We start from the raw sequence: 18,369 nt of genomic DNA, 5'->3' as shown, positions 1-18,369 counted from the left end.
AGCAGTAGTAGGTTGTTATCCTTTATATGGAGTAGCACTAGAGCGGGGATAGGACACTTTGCCAGGGGCTTTCACAGATATTTGCTGTCAGCAGAGGAAGGGGTGAGACTCAATTCTTGGGTTCCAGCCCAGGCTCTGAAGGGGAATGTGCTCTAGTGGGCACAGAACACTTCTGTCTGTTTGTACCCTCCCCAAAGCTTGACCCCTTCTGCCCTATCCCCTCCTACCAGTCCCTGTCTTGTGTCTCCTCACCCTAGGCTCCTTGTCCCACTCTCATTCTCCTCTCTTTTCCAGTCCCAGTCTCCACTCCTCAGACTTTTCATCTCAATCCTGGTTTTGTCCAGCATGTTCTAGTCCCACCCCTCTGGACTCTCCTTCCCAGTCCCTTCCCCCAAGCCCAGGCTCTTTGCCCAACCATTCTCATTCCCGCCTACCTCCCTGGCTTCTTGCCCCCAGTTCCTTCCTTCTTGCTTCCTTGTCCAATCTAGCTCTTTCCCTCCTCTGGCCTCCAGTCTCTTTCCCCCCACTCCATGTTCTCCACCTCCCCTGGGTCCCAGTCCCAGTCTCCCTATCCAATCTCAGTGTGCCTCCTCCCAGCCTCTTTGCCCAGCCACTCCCATTTCTCCCCCTGTGCCCCAGCCCATCAGCAGATTTGTCTCATCTCCTTCTTCCTCCACCCCACAGGTTCCTCAGTCCTAGTCTCCTTGCCAGGCAGTCTGACTCTTTCCTCTGGATCCTTATCCGGTCTCGGTCTCCACCCCACCCCAAGCTCTCTCTTTGATCTCCCCAGCTCCCAATCCTGGTCTCCTTGCCCAGCCTTCTCGTCTGACTCCCAGTCCTAGCCTCCCTCCCACCCCAGATTCTCTCTCAGCCCTGCCAGCCTGTATTCAGTCTCCCCCCTCCCCCAGCTCCTTGGCCCATCTACCCCTCTCCCCCTGGTTGTTGAATGAGGCAGCTTTCTCTTCCACACTGTTCCTTCCTGCCCAAGGCACGAATGCAAATGCAATGGAGATGGGCCAGCACGCATGTGCTTTTGATTCTGCAAAACCCCTTCGGTTCATTTTCTTTCCAAGCCCAGGGTGGCTTGGATGTGGGTCCAATTTATACGAGCCTGCAAAATCTGGGCGAGAGGGTGGTTAGATAAGTGGCTATGTCATCTCTTCTGCACTCCAGCAGGGAAAGGGCTGCTTTGAGGGCACTGCGCAATGAAGCACTTTTCCTGCAATCTTTCATTACTCATTGTTCTCAGAGTAGATAAATATTAAATTAAAACCCACCCCATCCAACCACAGGGCCCTCATCCCTTAGCACAGCCATTGATAGAGGTTGTTAGCTCCCGGGCAGCAGCCTTGCCCAGCGGAGAGAGCAATGGACTGGGAATTGGGAAGTCTGTTCTCACTTTTGTCACTTAGTTGCTCTGTGCCTCAGTTTCCCCAGCTGTGAAATGGGGATAATGATACGCAGCTTTGCAAAGTGCTTTGAGGTCTAAGTATTTATTAGAGCTGGAGAGAACTAGTGGACTGACTCAACACATTTCAGTGAAAAATGGGGAGACCATGGCTATTTGTAATTGCTATTTATTATTCTCTTGTGTGAAGCTACTTCTCTGTCTGCAAAAGAGACATTCAGCCAGTTTAACAATCCTGCCGGCTGAGACTTACAGCCCAGGAGTTGCCTGTCAGCAGATGCCTACTTTTTCCGGGTGTATATATTTAGTGTCTCATCTGTTTCCTCTTGATAAGGGGTGAATTCTGTTGATCAAACCCTAAGACCTAAATTCTAATCAGCTTCCTGATAGGATCATGCCATTATGCCCTTTCAAATCCCTTTCCAGCTTTTCATCTGCTGCCCCAGATTCTGCTGTGTAAATCTGGAGTAACTCCATTGAAATCAACAGGCTCCAGATTTATGCCAGGGGGATGAAGATCAGAACCTGGCTCAGGGTCTAATTTCCACCACTGTAATTAAGATTTATTGGACCCCCTCCCTCCAACACCTCCAACTCTCACCCAAGTAGGAGCACACGGTGGGAAGACACGAGGATGCCTGTGACTCAAGGGGTGACTACCCACCCCAATAGCTGTGACCCAAACCTTAATCCTTGTTTAGTTAACTCACCGTGGGGGAAAGGGATAGAGGGTGGCCTGGTCATTTTCAATGCCTTTTGGCTTCCTGCTTCTGAACAGAGGAAGCAGCACTGACATAACCCGGGAAAGTCTATTCTCATGCGTTTTCCTGCCCGGCTCTACAGTCATGAGTGCATCATGTGCTCTGTGTGACCATCTGAACATTTGAGTGTTTGTCCAGTCCAGCCCCTTAGCCCATCCCTAGCTTTTCATAATAATAATATTTGGCACAATATCATAGTTTTCACCCCTCGATCTCACAACACTTTTCACAGATGGGGAAGTGTCAACATCCCCATTTTACAGAGGGGAAACTGAGGCACAGCAAGGGAAAGTGACTTGCCCGAGGTCACACAGTAGGTCAGTGGCATAGCGAGTACTAGAACCTAGGTCTCCTGAGATACAGTCTGCTCATCTCTTATTCCTTATTTAGTGCCGGAGACCTAGCCTGCACTTTGCAAACTCTGTGCGAGCGCCAGCGCTAGGCTGGTTTGTTTGCTCTCGAGGAAAACAGGTCAAAATGAATAAAAGCAAAAGGGGGTGAGGGGAAGGTCATTGCCTGAGGCACGGGGAGGGGAAGGGAAACACTGAGTGAACTCAGCATTACAGGAGGTGTCTGGGTGGTAAGAGTGACACTGTCAGAGATCAAGGGGCTGCAGCCGCCAGCCCTGAGGGGCTGTGCTTTCCCCATCACACAGTACCCTATAAAAAGAGAATGGTTGCAGCGACTTGTCCTTGAGATCCAGATCAGGGTTTCCTCTCCCTCCTCCCTGCAGCCCATCTGAATCCCTCGTGATGCAGGAAGCTCTGGCTTTCCACAGGGCATGAATGAATTTCTCCTTTCTTCGCAGGCCTTTGCACTGAAGCCAAGTGAAGAACCTCATGATTGCACTATACATAACTCGACTCAGCTAAGCTTTCACTAGGAAGGAAGGGGTTCCTGCCCTTCGGAAGGACTCGTCCACCCAGACAGGACTCTCAAGCGTCACTCTCCCACCCGGCACCCACCAGCAACGTCCATCTCCGTGCTCTGAGGCAGGCACTCGACGCTGGGTTTTTCTTCTCTCTTCCCATCAAAGCTCACCTTGGAAACTATTCCCCAGCCATGTTCCAACGCCTCACCAGCCTCTTCTTCAGTGACAGCAGCACACCTGAGGGCCTGGAGGAACCCAAACCCTTTGTCTCTGAGGAGGAGGAAGAGGATGGATGGCTCATTATTGACCTTCCAGGTGAGAAAAGCAGAGGGTGGGGGGAGGGGGGCCACCGCTTAGAAGGCCTCTTGTTTCACCGTAGGCCTAATGATGAGTGAATCACTTCAGATAAAATCTATCCCTTCCCACCCCTGCATCTGAAGCTTTGACCGAAGCCCCAGCTGAATCTTCAAGGTTCTGGAGGGTCTGGTTAATTGCCCCCCATGCCCCATTATTATCTTTCATCCTCACTCTTCTTCTGGCCAAGGCAGGTCCCACTTCCGGGTCAGTGTGAGGAAGGGTGGTCCAGTGGTTAGAGTGCTAATGTAGGATTTAGGAGGTCTAGGTTCAAGCCCCTGCTCCCCAACAGACTTCCTGTATGACCTTGAGCAAGTCACTTAGTCTCTCTGTGCCTCAGGCTGCCAGGGGTGTTGCGTGGCTAGCTAAATATTGTGAGATGCTGTGGTGATGGGGGCCACACACATGCCGGAGAGAGCTGACGGGCAGTGGAGGGGTAGCTTGCACTGCTGCTGTCTGTGCTACATCTGGTCTATGGAAAAGCAAAACACCTAGTTTCCCTCATGGCAAAAGTACTTTAGGTTGGTACCGTGGTGGTTCCCAGCCCTACCACTCACGGTAGTGACGCTGCAGCCCTTGGGGCTCTGGTACCCCCAGGGACTTTGAGGATTACACGGCTGTGAGTCTGGGACCTTGCGATGTGTCTCTTTTGCAGTGCCTGAAGGGGGGGTTGAAGGAGATGAGGAGAATTTCACCCAACACATGTGCTCTGAGTATGCAGGTTTCTCTCCCTATCTGCCCTGCCTCCCTATCGCTCCATTGGTTATAAATCATCTGAAGGCTAGTGCTGCAGGAGCTACCTCCAGGGAGGGTGAGGAGGGGAGATGTTCAGGATCTCATCTGGAGGGCAGCCGGGAGCTGGGGATCAAGCCCACTAAAGCTGACAGTGCCACACGCCACCTGCTCCTGGTTTGTTTGCTTGGAGAGTTCCTAGCACGGCAGCGAATGGCTCACACAGAGTCCATCCTCCCTGCCGTGTTTGAATTGCAAAGCAAGAGGCTGAAGCTACGCTTCTAACTTCACTGCCAAGCCAAACACGCTGAATCTGGAATCAGTCATTCGATTGCTCTCCTAAACTGACCCAACCAAGAGCAACAATCTGGGTTGGACACTCTCAGTGGCACTACCGTCACAGAGAGCAAGAGCATGCGTGCTAAGTGCCAAGGGATCTCTCACCCATGCTGGGGATGCCCAGAAAGCATTTTCAGCTTAGTATCTTGCCTGAAGGATGAATATACAAAGGATTCTGAAACCCATCCAGAAATCGAGGCCCCCCCACTAATTCACATACAAATCAATTGGGCAAAGTTTCTGAGATATTAACTTTACCTGTAGATGAGCCCTCCATCGGGTATAATCTGATTTAAAAGGTTACAGAAGATCTCTTTATGTTCGTTTAATCAAAGAGTATTTTACCCTGATGACCTAACGCAAACTCATTTGGCACTTACTTGTTTGTGGACTGTTCTCCCAGAGTTGGGAACAGACATGAAGGATACGCAGAATGCCCATCCTCCCCCAAAATCCCTTTTAAAAGCAATGTCTTATTGAAGGCTAATGTCTCCCAGGCCTTTCATTTCTTATTGCTTTGTTCATTTAATAAGAAACAAATTTGAAGATTTGAAAATACCGTTGTTTTTGCCAATATGTTTGTTTTTTACTCTATTTTCATTTTCCAAGACTATTCTCACTGGGCTGGTGGGAGGGAAGCATGATTTAAGAACAGATAGAAAGTTTGGCTGCACCCTGCAGTTAGAGTTTATATATTTTATCCAAGCCTCTTAATTAAATTGTTGTGCCCAGAGCAAATTGTGCACACAAATGAGTAGGGTGCAAACACCTACTTGCCTGATTTGGGAGTACAAATGGGTGTCTAAGAGCTGCCAGCTGCCCAGGCAGTTTGTTATGGGCACAACATTGTGAGCAAAGTCCATGGGCCAAGTTGCTCCTGGGGCAACAAATGATTTTATCTCTCAACAGAGCCTCTGTCATCTCACCAAAGTCACAGGTCTGACTGAGTCTTCTTAATTCCATGACATATTGCTCCATAGTGTCATCAGTTTTTTGCATGCATGTAAAAAAATGGTCTCTCTCAAAGGTTTCACTCCTTTTTGGCATGCAATCTTCCTCAGATTTAGTCAGTATTTTACTTAATAATAATAATATATGGAGATATACCTATCTCATAAAACTGGAAGGGACCCCAAAAGGTCATTGAGTCCAGCCTCCTGCCTTCACTAGCAGGACCAAGTACTGATTTTGCCCCAGATCCCTAAGTGGCCCCCTCAAGGATTGAACTCACAACCTTGGGTTTAGCAGGCCAATGCTCAAACCACTGAGCTATCCTTCATGCTTTCACTGTTTTCAAACATTCATTTGTGGCATTAAAACCAACGTGTTAAGAGAGAAACTGCTCTGTGAAGGAGATTTAACTTTAGAAAAAGCTCTCCAGAAACTGTGAAAGCACAAGCTAAAGAGCTGGATTCACCAGAAGGGGTTATCCATGTACTAAGTACAAAAGAATATAGCCAGGATAGGTCAAACCAGAAAGCAGAACTACTTGCTATGAAAACCACTGCTAGGGGAAGACTGGGTATAAACGGTGATGTGGAAGGTGTGGCTCACAGCGTGGCCCCAAATAGTGTGTTGCCTTTGGGAAACTGTCAGAAATGTGGGGGAGATAATCATTTTGCAAAATGCTGCAGATGCCAATGCAGAAAGCATTCAGTTGAAGACAACATGGTTGAGGAATTCTTCATAAACACACTGAAATCAAGCAAGCCTGATGAAAGGGACTGGATACTGCCTATGACAGTGAATGGAACAATAATTCCTCTGAAACTGGACACAGGAGCTCAGGTTAACATTCTGTCTGAACAAGATTATGAGAGACTGAAGATAAGACCAAAACAGGGACCAACAGAAAAAAAAAGTAGCTGGTTATTCTGGAACAAACATACCAGTGAAGGGGAGGTGCATTGCTAGTATCAACCATAAAAACACCACATACAGGCTCCCGTTCATTGTCGTGCCAAAGGAGGTGACACCAGTTTTAGGCCTGGCTGAGTGTGAAAAACTCAGTCTGGTAAAACGGGTGCTCTCAATACATGATCGTACTGTACCTGCCTAGGAGGCACTCTTTCGGGAATATCATGATCTGTTTCAAGAGTTGGGCTGCTTGCAGGGTGAACATACAATTCGGATAAACAAGGAGGTCCCTCCAGTTCTCCATCCATGTAGAAAAGTGCCCTTTGCACTCTGTGATAAACTCAAGATTGAGCTTGCAAGGATGGAAGCAATGCAAGTAATACAAAAAATTGAGGCACCAACAGAATGCGTGAGCTCGCTAGGCATTGTGGAGAAAAGTAACGGCCAGCTATGCATATGCTTAGATCCCAGAGACCTCAACAAGGCTATAATAAGAGAACATTTCAAACTACCAACCAGAGAAGAGATTATGGCTCAATTTGCAAATGCACAATATTTCAGTACAGGGGGCTGGAATAATTTGTATAGTGGGGGGGGGCTGAGAGCTATTGAGCCAAACTGTAAACCCTGTGTATGATGGAAACCACTTCAAGCCAAGGGATGCAGCAGGACTCCCAGCACCCCAAGTTCCAGCACCTATGTTTCAGTAAATTGGATGCATCCTCAGGATTTTGGCACCTAAAATTAACTGACGAAAGCTCAAAGTTATGCCCATTTAATACCCCATTTGGAAGATATACATTCTTACACTCAGGGCCGGCTCCAGGCACCAGTGCAGCAAGCAGGTGCTTGGGGCAGCCAACAGAAAGGGGCGGCACATACGCCTCTTCGGCGGCAGTTCGGCGGTGGGTCCCTCAGTCCCTCTCGGAGGGAAGGACCTGCCGCCGAATTGCCGCCGAAGAATGAAGCAGCGGCGGTAGAGTTGCTGCCGAAGTGCCGCCGATCGCGGCTTTTTTTTTTTTTTTTGGCTGGTTGGGGCGGCAAAAATGCTGGCGCCGGCCCTGCTTACACTTACCCTTCAGCATAGCTTCAGCACCAGAAATGTACCACAAAACTATACATATGATCTATGAACATATTAATAGTGTTGAAAACCTCAATGGATGACATCATCATCATCTGGGGCTCAATGGAAAAGGACTTCAGGAAGTCCTGGATGCAACTACAGCTGCAAACCTCAAACTAAACAGGGAGAAATGTGTTTTAGGGGTTACAGAACTGACTTTTGTTGGGGATGTTATTTCCAATGAAGGTGTAACACTTGATAAGAGGAAGATTTCAGCCATTGAAATGATGCCACATCCCCAGTCGAAGAAAGATGTCCAGCAGTTCCTAGGAATGGTTAATTATGTTGGAAAGTTCATACCTAATCTGTCTACCAAAGCAGCAGCTTTGAGAAAACTCCTAGAGAATAAAAACACATGGTGTTGGGGTGCAGAACAGGAGGAATCATGGGAAGGTTTAAAACAACAACTGATACAAGAACCAGTGTTGAAGTTCTATGCACCAGAAAGGCCTATTAAAATCTCAGTAGATGCTTCACAGTCTGGGTTAGGTGCCATGATTTTACAGACATATGAGGATTATTGGCAACCAGCGGCATATGCATCCCAATCACTGACTGAGGCAGAAACCAGATATGCACAGATTGAGAAGGAGCTTTTAGGAATATTGTTTGCCTATGAGCGATTCAATCAGTATATTTATGGACAGACAGTGGAAGTTGAAATGGACCATAAGCCCTTGATAGAGTTATTTAGCGAACCGCTAAATGACTGTACCTTAAGGAGTCAAAGAATGATGATAAAGCTGCAAAAGTATGATTTGATTGTGACCTACATGCCCGGTAAATTCATGTTCACTGCAGATGCACTTTCCAGAGCAGTGCCTCCCACAAAAGCAGAGAAGACTTTAGAGACAGAGATGCAAATCTATGTAGATCTGATTATAAAGTCAGTTCCCGTAGCTAACAGGAAACTGCGACAAATAAGAGAGGAAACAGAGAAAGATGAATCATTGGGGATATTAAAAGAAGTGATAGTTAAAGGGTGGCCTGAAAAAATAAGGAGTTGCTGTCCAAGTATAAGAGACTATTGGAACTGCAGACATGAACTTGCTCTGATAGATGGGGTGATTTTCAAGGGCAGTAAGGTTGTAATTCCAATGAACCTCCGAAAAGAAATGGTACAGAAGATCCACAAGGGTCATTTATGAATTGTTAAGTGCAAACAACAAGCACGAGAAGTGCTGTGTTGGCTGCGGATCAATCACCAATTACTAATTTGGTAGGAAACTGCTTTTCCTGCTTGAAATACAAGCCATGCCAACCAGCAGAGTCACTGAGACCTCATCCAGTTCCACAAAGGCCTTATGAGAAGGTTGGCACTGATTTATTTACCTGGCAATTAAAGGATTAGTTAATAGCCACAGATTATTATTCTCTGTATCCAGCAATTTGCCCACTGCACCGTACTAATAGTAAGTCAGTGATAGCTGGCATGAAGGGAATCTTCTCCAGACATGGAATTCTAGATGAAATCTTTAGTGATAATGGGCTGCAGTTTTCCAATGCAGATTTTAGGCAATTTGTTATAAATTGGAATTTTCATCACAAAACATCAAGTCCAAATTATCCCCCATCAGATGGACTTGCGGAAAGGTTTATATGGACAGTAAAGAACCTTATGAAAAAGACTTTTGACAGTGCGGGTGATTTGTATAAAGCTTTATTGGTTTACTGAAGTACACCTCTGGAGAAAGGCTTTTCTCCAGCTCAGCTGTTAATGGGAAGAAGGAGCCGATCTAATTTACCAGTCACTGATAACTTGCTGAAATCTCATAACAATGAAACCATATGGAAGATGAAAGAAAATCAGAAGTGGAAGCAGAAATTTTATTTTGACAAAAGGGCCCTCCCTTCTCCTAACCCAGATGGTAGAGTGTGCCTGAGGAATCATACCTCTATTGAGGCCAAAGAACAGCTGCATCCAAGGTCTTATGTGTTCCAGACAGACCAGGGGGACACATTTTGACAGTAATTGAAGGGATCTAAGAGTACATAAGAACATAAGAATGGCCGTACTGGGTCAGACCAAAGATCCATCTAGCCCAGTATCCTGTCTACCGACAGTGGCCAGTGCCAGGTGCCCCAGAGGGAGTGAACCTAACAGGTATAGATCAAGTGATCTTTCTCCTGCCACCCATCTCCACCCTCTGACAAACAGAGTCTAGGGACACCATTCCTTACCCATCCTGGCTAATAGCCATTAATGGACTTAACCTCCATGAATTTATCCAGTTCTCTTTTAAACGCTGTTATAGTCCTAGCCTTCACAACCTCCTCAGGTAAGGAGTTCCACAGGTTGACTGTGCGCTGTGTGAAGAACAACTTCCTTTTATTTGTTTTAAACCTGCTGCCAATTAATTTCATTTGGTGACCCCTAGTTCTTGTATTATGGGAATAAGTAAATAACTTTTCCTTATCTACTTTCTCCACATCCCTCATGATTTTATATACCTCTATCATATCCCCCCTTAGTCTCCTCTTTTCCAAGCTGAAAAGTCCTAGCCTCTTTAATCTCTCCTCATATGGGACCCATTCCAAACGCCTAATCATTTTAGTTGCCCTTCTCTGAACCTTTTCTAGTGCCAGTATATCTTTTTTGAGATGAGGAGACCACATCTGTACGCAGTATTCAAGATGTGGGCGTACCATCGATTTATATAAGGGCAATAAGATATTCTCCGTCTTATTCTCTATCCCCTTTTAAATGATTCCTAACATCCTATTTGCTTTTTTGACCGCCGCTGCACACTGCATGAACGTCTTCAGAGAACTATCCACGATGACTCCAAGATCTTTTTCCTGATTCGTTGTAGCTAAATTAGCCCCCATCATATTGTATGTATAGTTGGGGTTATTTTTTCCAATGCGCATTGCTTTACATTTATCCACATTAAATTTCATTTGCCATTTTGTTGCCCAATCACTTAGTTTTGTGAGATCTTTTTTAAGTTCTTTTTGAAGTAATCCCAGAAAGTTCCAAAACATTGACAGTCAATGTGGACTCTGGCATTTCCCAACTGACTGATCATTTATCATCAACGGAGGAAGGAGAAACAGGCCAAGAGTAAGAGAACAACTCAGACTCTAATGAAAGGCTGATACTGAGAAGATCAGAGAAGGAGATTAAACATCCTGAAAGACTCATAGAGACTTGCTAACCTGCTAGGAGAAGGGGTATTTGAGGAAAGTGAATGGTAAAGACTCAATCCAGAGTGATGTGCTGGTAACCTCTCCTCTCTAGGTAGTTGACACGTTGGTTTATGGAAATGAACTAGATGGGTTGAGAATTTTATGCATGTGTTATTAGATAGTCATTAGCTGTTTATATATATGCATATAAGAGCTAATTGTTTTTTTTTTAAGAGGGAAGATGTAGAGATATGTTTGTGGAAGATTATAATTTAGAGACACTCCCTCTTAAGGGACAGTATTATGAATAGAGGAATTTAGAGATGTGCCCTGGAAGCTGGGGTTGAGAACCGAGTGTAGCTGTGCACAGCAGTTCACCACAGAAGCTCTCTAGTTTATTCTGTTAAAAGTTTTATTCCTTTCCCATTCACTGGTTTGTTGTTTAATGAATCCCAAGGTCATTACATGCATCAGCTGATCTCTGTCGGGATGGTGCACAATGAAGGCGTCTCAGAAACCATGCTTCCACTCCCCCGGAAGCTCTGGCACTGCTAGGGTTACCATATGTCCGGATTTTCCCGGACATGTCCGGATTTTTGGTCCTCAAATCCCCATCCAGGAGGAAATTCCAAAAAGCCGGACATGTCCAGGAAAATACGGAGGGGTCGTGGGGCTTGGGTCCGGGCTGGAGCCGCTGGGGCCGGAGCCGGACCCGCTGGGGCCGGCCGTGCTCAGCCGCCAGCCGGCGCCGGGGCCGGGCTGGAGCCGCTCGACCGGAACCGGGGCCCGAGCCGAGCCGGGCCGGAGCCACTGGGTCCGAGCTGAGTCGGGACGGAGACGCCAGGGCCCGAGCTTCTTGGCCGGGGTCGGCCGCCGGAGGGAGCCACTCGGCCCGGGGGGCCGGACTGGGCCGTGCCTACTCGTGCTCCCCCCGCCCCAGCCCCAGCTTACCTGCTGGCTGCCTGCCTGCCTGCCTGCTTCAGGCTACCCGCGAACATTTGATTTGCAGGAAGCAGGGGAGGGGGAGACGCAGGGGGGCGGAGCGTTCAGGGGAAGGGGCAGAGTTGGGGCGGGGCCGGGGCCCTGTGGAGTGTCCTCTTTTTGGAATATTAAAATATGGTAACCCTAGGCACTGCCCAGTGTCAGAGACAGGTTACTGGGCTAGATGGACCATTGGTCTGACCCAATATGGCACATCTTGTGTTCTTATGAAGGTCCCCTCGAAGTGAAGCTATTCCCAACACCGCTTCAGGCCGTCCGATGTCTGGCAGTCATTTGCAGCAGTGTTTGGGAATAGTTTCACTTCTAAGGCCCTTTTGTTCCCCTAGAAGTGAAAGTGAAACCATTCCCAACACAGCTTCAAGCCAATGCTGCTGTGTCTAGGTCAGGGGTGGGCAAACTTTTTGGCCGGAGGGCCACATCGGGGTTTCAAAACTGTATGGAGGGCTGGGTAGGGAAGTCTGTGCCTCCCCAAACAGCCTGCACCCACAATCCGCCCCCTCCCACGTCCCACCCCCTGACTGCCCCCCTCAGAACCCCCCGACCCATCCAACCCCCCCACTCCTTGTCCCCTGACTGTCCCCTCCCAGGACCCCCTGCCCCTAACCGCTGCCTAGGGACCCCACCCCCTAGCCAACTCCTCCTGCTTCCTGACTGCCCTGACCCTTATCCATAGCCCCGCCCCCTGACAGGCCCCCAGGACTCCCATGCCTATCCAACCCCCCCCCTTCCCTGTCCCCGGACCGCCCCCCCCAAACCTCCGCCCCATCCAACCGCTCCCTGCTCTCTGTCCCCTGACTGCCCCCCGGGACTCCCCACCCCCTTACCATGCTGGAGTCAGCCACGCCAATGCGCTGCCTGGCAGGGGCGGTGGGCCAGAGCGCTGAGGCTGTGGGGGAGGGGGGAAAGCAGGGGAGGGGCCGGGGGCTAGCCTCCCCAGCCGGGAGCTCAGGGGCCAGGCAGGACGGTCCCGCGGGCCGTAGTTTGCCCACGTCTGGTCTAGGTGATAACACTGAGTCGCACTTAGAGATTGCTTTTTATGGTTTACCATTTTCAGCCCTGATCAGGGGCCCTTCTGCCGACAGCAGATAGCAGCAGCAGGTCAGTGTAGATGGGGCTTCTCCATCTTAATTTAAATGGTTTGTGCCTTTTCATTTCGGGGGTAGATTAGCTCACTCAGCCATTTGCAATGACAGCTTAGGACCGTTTGCTTACAATTTAAGCAGAGAACTTGAGCAAACAACGTTTCTGTGCACTGCCTTTCTATTCCTGCCGCTGCCTCGGCTGCCTCTTTTTTACCGGAGTCACTCTTCCTTTTCAGATATTTTTAGATATCCTGGAAAGAGACTAAGAATAAAGCTACCAACTGGTACAAGAGCAAGTCCTGGCTGTTTTATCACCAGGACACCCTTTGCTTGATGGAAGGAGACTGAAGAGAGCTAGTCTCTCTAACCGTGAGCTAGACCCCTGGGATCAGGCGTTGCCCCTCCCTCGGAAGGAGTGGGCCGGCCTCTCTCTTATGAAAGTGCCCAGGTGGTGATGATGGGTCTCTAAGTCACAGCATGGATGAGACTTTAACCTTCCCTCCCACTTTTTTAGCAAGCACTGGCACTTGACACAGAAACAAGCTGGAATAGGGCAACCAGATTTTTCCAAGCAAGAAACTGGGCTACATGTCTTGGGAAGGAGGAGACAGTGCAGTGCATGGCCAGGAGAGCGTTCCTGGGGAATCATGTTGGGGTACATGGGATGGCGATGGGCGAGGACTAACTGGGAGGCTGGTCTGGCCTGCAAATGCCAGATGATTCCTTGGTTCTGCGGGATGTCTGGTGACTCATTGGGTGGAGGAGGTCAGGTCTGCAGCATGAGACGTCTGGCTGTGGGGAGGTCTCTGGGGCACCCGAGCTCAGCCACCCTGCTGTGAGTGTCTCTGGCTCAGCTGACCGGCAGCTCCTTCAGGTTGCCTAAGCCTGTGATGGTTTACAGGGATGGGGAGGGGAAAGGGGAATGTCAGATTTTATCAAACTGAGAGAAACTCCAGGACAGGCCCTGAATCCCCACTCGTCAGGCTCACACACCCTAAACAGTCCCCTTAACAACCAGCAGTCGATGTCATGCGGGCCACAGCCTTCCTGCTAGAACCCCACCAATGGTCCCTTGCATATAAATCCATGATATGCCCATATCTTGAATACTTCATGCAGATGTGGTTGCCCCATCTCAAAAAAGATATATTGGAATTGGAAAAGTTCACAAAAGGACAACAAAAATGATTTCAGGGTATGGAATGGCTGCCGTATGAGGAGAGATTAATAAGACTGGGACTTTTCAGCTTGGAAAAGAGACGACTAAGGGAGGATATGATTGAGGTGTGGAGAAAGTAAATAAGGAAGTGTTATTTATTCCTTCTCATAACACAAGAACTAGGGGTCACCAAATGAAATTAATAGGCAGCAGGTTTAAAACAACCAAAAGGAAGTATTTTTTCACACAATGCACAGTCAACCTGGGGAACTCCTTGCCAGAGGATGTTGTGAAGGCCAAGACTATAACAGGGTTCAAAAAAGAACTAGATAAGTTCATGGAGGATAGGTCCATCAATGGCTATTAGCCAGGATGGGAGGGGATGGTGTCACTTGATCATTACCTGTTCTGTTAATTCCCTCTGGGGCACTTGGCATTGGCCACTGTCGGAAGACAGGATACTGGGCTAGATGGACCTTTGGTCTGACTCAGTAGGGCCGTTCCTATGTTCTTATGCATCACAGGCTGATGAGTTTTTCCTCTGCATTCTGCCTGCCAGTCAGGGATCTATTTATTCCAGCCCTCTCCTGGAGACTGGAGTTATGCAAAAACACTTGAAGGCTAAGCTGGCCAGGTCCACCCTATGAGCTAAAACTGTCACTACAAAGGCCCAATAAGCCACCTACATAGGGTTAAATGTTACTCACGTCTTGGTCCCTCACTCACTGCCTCCTTTGTGTGTCCTTGGTCACTTAGCTAGATCATTTCAAATGGGTCCCTCCTTTCCTCCTCCAGCCCCAACCTGGGGCTGGCTCTGTGAGACCCTCACACAACTGATGAACCACTTGGACCCTGCAGGTCCAGGCCCAGCTTTCAGAGGGGGTTGGGTGTAGCATCCAGTAGCGAATTGGGGCAGACCAGGAGAGCAGCAGTAGGCAGCTTGAGCCAGGATGGACAGAAGCATCTTCAAGCTTCAGTGCAGGTCGGAGGGGGAAGAAGAGTCTATTGGGGTAGGTGGGGAGAGAGGAAAGCTATGTGGCTGGGTATGCTGCCTCCTAAGCACTCCTCGTGGCCCGGAGTGGCTCTGCTGCATCCTGCCTCAGTTTCCCCTTCTGCTCAGGGCCCCTTAAGAATTCCACACAGTCCAAAAGATTTAAGACAAAATTCCTCTGCTCGGCTTCTACTTTGCTGAGCCCAAATAAACTCTTTTCCACCCAGACTCTAGCTGGACCCAGTTCCCCCTACCTGAGGGCCTGTTGTCTGTAGTTCTCCACCATCATTCCCCGCTGAGGGGTGTCACAGGCCTTCTCCCCCAGGCTGTGCAGATTCACATAGGTTCCTGATCCTGGAGAGGAGCCTTCTTCACCCCAACATCAGAGGCTGTCTCTTCCTGCTCTTGGAGCTGCTGGAGGCTACACCCCCTACCTTCCCTCTTCTCCAGCTTCTCGCTGTCTCCCCCTGGCTGTCCACACGCCTCTGTTTGTCTAACCCTCCCATCCTGGTTTAATCACGTCACCGTCTCTCACATGACTGAATTCATTCTCTCCACCTGGGGCAGCGAATCAGCTGTGTCACAGGTGGGCTAAGCCCGCTCTCCCTTTAAAGGGCCAGCCACCCTGTCACAGGCTGGGAAAGGAGGCATGAAAAGTCTGTGCAAAAGCAGAGTCCTCAATGCCCATGACCTGGCAGGATCACGCACATGGTGCTGGTTGCCCAACCTGAATGGCTGAGTACCACAAGCGCAAAACCATAGGCCATTCTGATCTATGTGCTCAGTGAAAACTGCAGCTCACCTGGGAATTTTAGGTTCCCCTCCCACTTCCTGTCACAGTTACACTTATTGCCTGTCTGGAAGGAAGCCTCCCTGGGAACCCAAGTGCTTGGTGGATCAGAGGCTTGTTTAGCCTGGATCCTCCCCTCTTCTCCCAGTTACACAATTGGCTCGAGCAGTAGAGGTTCCGAGAAGTAAAGAAAAACAAGCAACCCAAACCACTCCAAACTTGTCTTTATGTCGCTAAATAATCTCCAGCCGGGCCTCTCGACAACTATTAATAGCCCCATCTCCAGGGACTGGGAGAATGACTCCCTGCTGTATGGAAGTCTAATTCTGGAGCAGCATAAGCCCTTTGGAAATATGTCCCCTGAAGTGAAGTCTCTCATTGGCTGCCCTCTCCCAGCCCAAACGGCATCGCCCCTTTCGTCCTGTCTCATGAACAATTGACCCAGCATTTTTTTAAATGATTATTTTCTCAGAATTTAAAAAAAAGATGATGCCTATTGAGGATCTCCAGGCCTTTTACAAACTCCCTGTAAGGAAAGAGTTATTCCGCCCTTTGTACAGAAGGAAAAATGGAGGCACAAAGGGTTTAAGACATTTGCCAAAGGTCGCACAGGAAGTTAGTGGCAAAACAGAGGATAGCAGCCAGGATTTTGATTGTGACTTGACTTTGCTTTAACCACTACTCCACACTGCCTCCCAGTACTGTTATGATCATCCATGAAATTCATGCTGGCCTGAAAGAAACTAATACTTAGCACCTATATAGCACTTTTCATCCGTCGCTCTCCAAGCAGTCTACAAAGGAGGCTAAGGGTTACTAACCACGCCTTACAGCTGGGGTAAGTGAGGCAGAGAGATGAATGGTCTTTCCCAAGGTCACCTAGTGATTCAGTGACAAGGGCAAGCAGTAAATCTGGGTCTCAGCTCTCCCAGCCCACACTGGACCACAGTTGCTCACTGTAGGCAGATGCATCATTGATGGGACTGAAGCCATCAGTGTCAAACTAATGATGGAAAGTCTACCCAGCACTTTGTGCTTTTATATATCTTCCTTCCCTTTGTCTTGCTGCAGACACATGTTCCGCTCAGATTTCACTCACACCCCAACCCGCAGAGGGGTCGAACACTAGACTGCACAAATTGATCTTTGCTCAGGGCTCCCCCTTCACTAGACCAGTGACCACTAGACCACTTCACTAGACCAGCCTGAAGCACACTGAGGAGCTCAGCAGAGGTCGGAGCAGTCCTGACTGAACCGAGCCATAATAACATCTTCCTTTGCTATAACACAGCCAATATCAGAGCGAGGGAGCCCTGGAATCACACTCTTCCACCTGAGCTGCAAGAAACTGATGACAAGAAACAGGGAGAGGAACTAACAGATTAGAGACAGGCTGAGCAGCTCCATAAATTATGACACGGCTGCCATTTAGGCTTAGGAAGGCCCCATCAACATCACAGCTATGATGGGGTCCAGGGCCCTGGTTAGAACACAGTGCTAAGTTACCGTGTTGGCCACATAAGCTTAGACTGTCCAGGTTTAGAATCCAGTTCCAATACGCCATTAACCTCCACCTCCACCACCAGTAACCAGCTCAGGGAGCACGCGCATTGGAAGGGAGTCTAGCGCTGTCATAACCGTGGGGCGCAGCCCTTCGGAATGCTCCGCTTGGATACAGGAAGGAGGAAGACGCCCTGCAGGGATACGTTTCCTCCTGACTCCTGCCAGTCCGCATTGGTTTAGGTGGGGTGGACAGAGCATATCTATCCGAGAGCAAAGCACAAGCAAGACCAGTCCCCCGTGCTTTTCCCTGTCGGTGCTCTCATCATTCTTAGCGGTCCCTCGGGCACGCGGATGCTTGGCTGAATCGCCCCTTGAGGTGGCCGCGCTGTGCTGTGGTGGTGTTTTTATTTTGCATGGTGGTTTATACTTCAGTAAAGGTTTTATCGATTGAAAAGAAAGACAACAATAATGCTGTTGGGGTGTCATTTTTACTAATAATGCCCCCTTTTTCTCCCCCCTTCCCCTCCCCTCCCCACCCACTGTATATTGTATGTGTGTGTGTCTCTCTGCTTCTTTATTCTTCCCCCTGCCTGCCCCCCCGCCCTGCTCCCACTCTGCATGGCTTCAAACGACCGTGGGTTTTTTGGCTGCTCCCACCTTGTGGATGGTGGCTCTTGTCTCTCATTAGCTAGTTACACTTCAGCCCCAAGCGAAGAGCAGCGGGTAGGTGAGAGGGATTCCGTTTGCACTTCCCAGTCCTGTCCTGGGTCCCCCCCACCTACCACTTCGTCGTCCCACTCACTCAGTGACTGTGTCGGCAGGCCCGTGCCCTCCCAGCCCGACCCCTGCTTGATGGACGAGAGTTGGTTTGTCACCCCTCCCCCCTGTTTTACTGCAGAAGGCCCCGGCCCCGTCAGGTTGGAGAGCAGCCCCATGGAGGACCTCTTGATCGAACACCCCAGCATGTCCGTCTACGTCACCAGCAACAGCATTGTGGTGGAAAGGGAGAGCCCTGACGAACCAATCAGTGAAGGGTGAGTCCAGCCTGGGACGCTGCGGATAGTAATAATAGTACGTGGGGTCTGTAGCCCATGGCAAAGGCAGACAGGTTATCATCATCTCTGCTTTCCAGCTGGGGAGGCAGAGGAATGGAGGCGTTAAGAGACTAGCCCAAGGTCACACTACAAATCAGTGGCAGAGCTGGGATTAGAGCTGCAGTTTGGGGGGACAGGCCTTGCCCAGTGGCTAGAGCACTCTAGATATCC

At 49.1% G+C, this 18,369-nt stretch overlaps 1 protein-coding gene across 2 annotated transcripts in view; it reads left to right on the top strand.

The window, feature by feature from the left end:
- The window catches only part of TP53INP2 (tumor protein p53 inducible nuclear protein 2), a 51,348-nt gene that overhangs the window by 23,148 nt on the left and 9,831 nt on the right, over window positions 1-18,369 (top strand). The window contains exons 2-4 of one of the 2 annotated variants that reach the window (XM_024195332.3): window positions 2,978-3,355; window positions 17,793-17,831; window positions 18,003-18,138. In XM_024195332.3, the coding sequence (XP_024051100.1) occupies window positions 3,232-3,355; window positions 17,793-17,831; window positions 18,003-18,138 (299 nt within the window). In that variant the 5' untranslated portion in view covers window positions 2,978-3,231. The remainder of the gene's footprint in view (window positions 1-2,977; window positions 3,356-17,792; window positions 17,832-18,002; window positions 18,139-18,369) is intronic. The other variant, XM_024195331.3, reaches the window with a different exon arrangement.

This window comes from Terrapene carolina, unplaced genomic scaffold (assembly GCF_002925995.2).
Source record: "Terrapene carolina triunguis isolate 2854851 unplaced genomic scaffold, T_m_triunguis-2.0 Scaffold233, whole genome shotgun sequence".
NCBI classification, from domain to species: Eukaryota; Metazoa; Chordata; order Testudines; family Emydidae; genus Terrapene; species Terrapene triunguis.
This window is presented reverse-complemented; position numbering and strand designations above follow the sequence as displayed.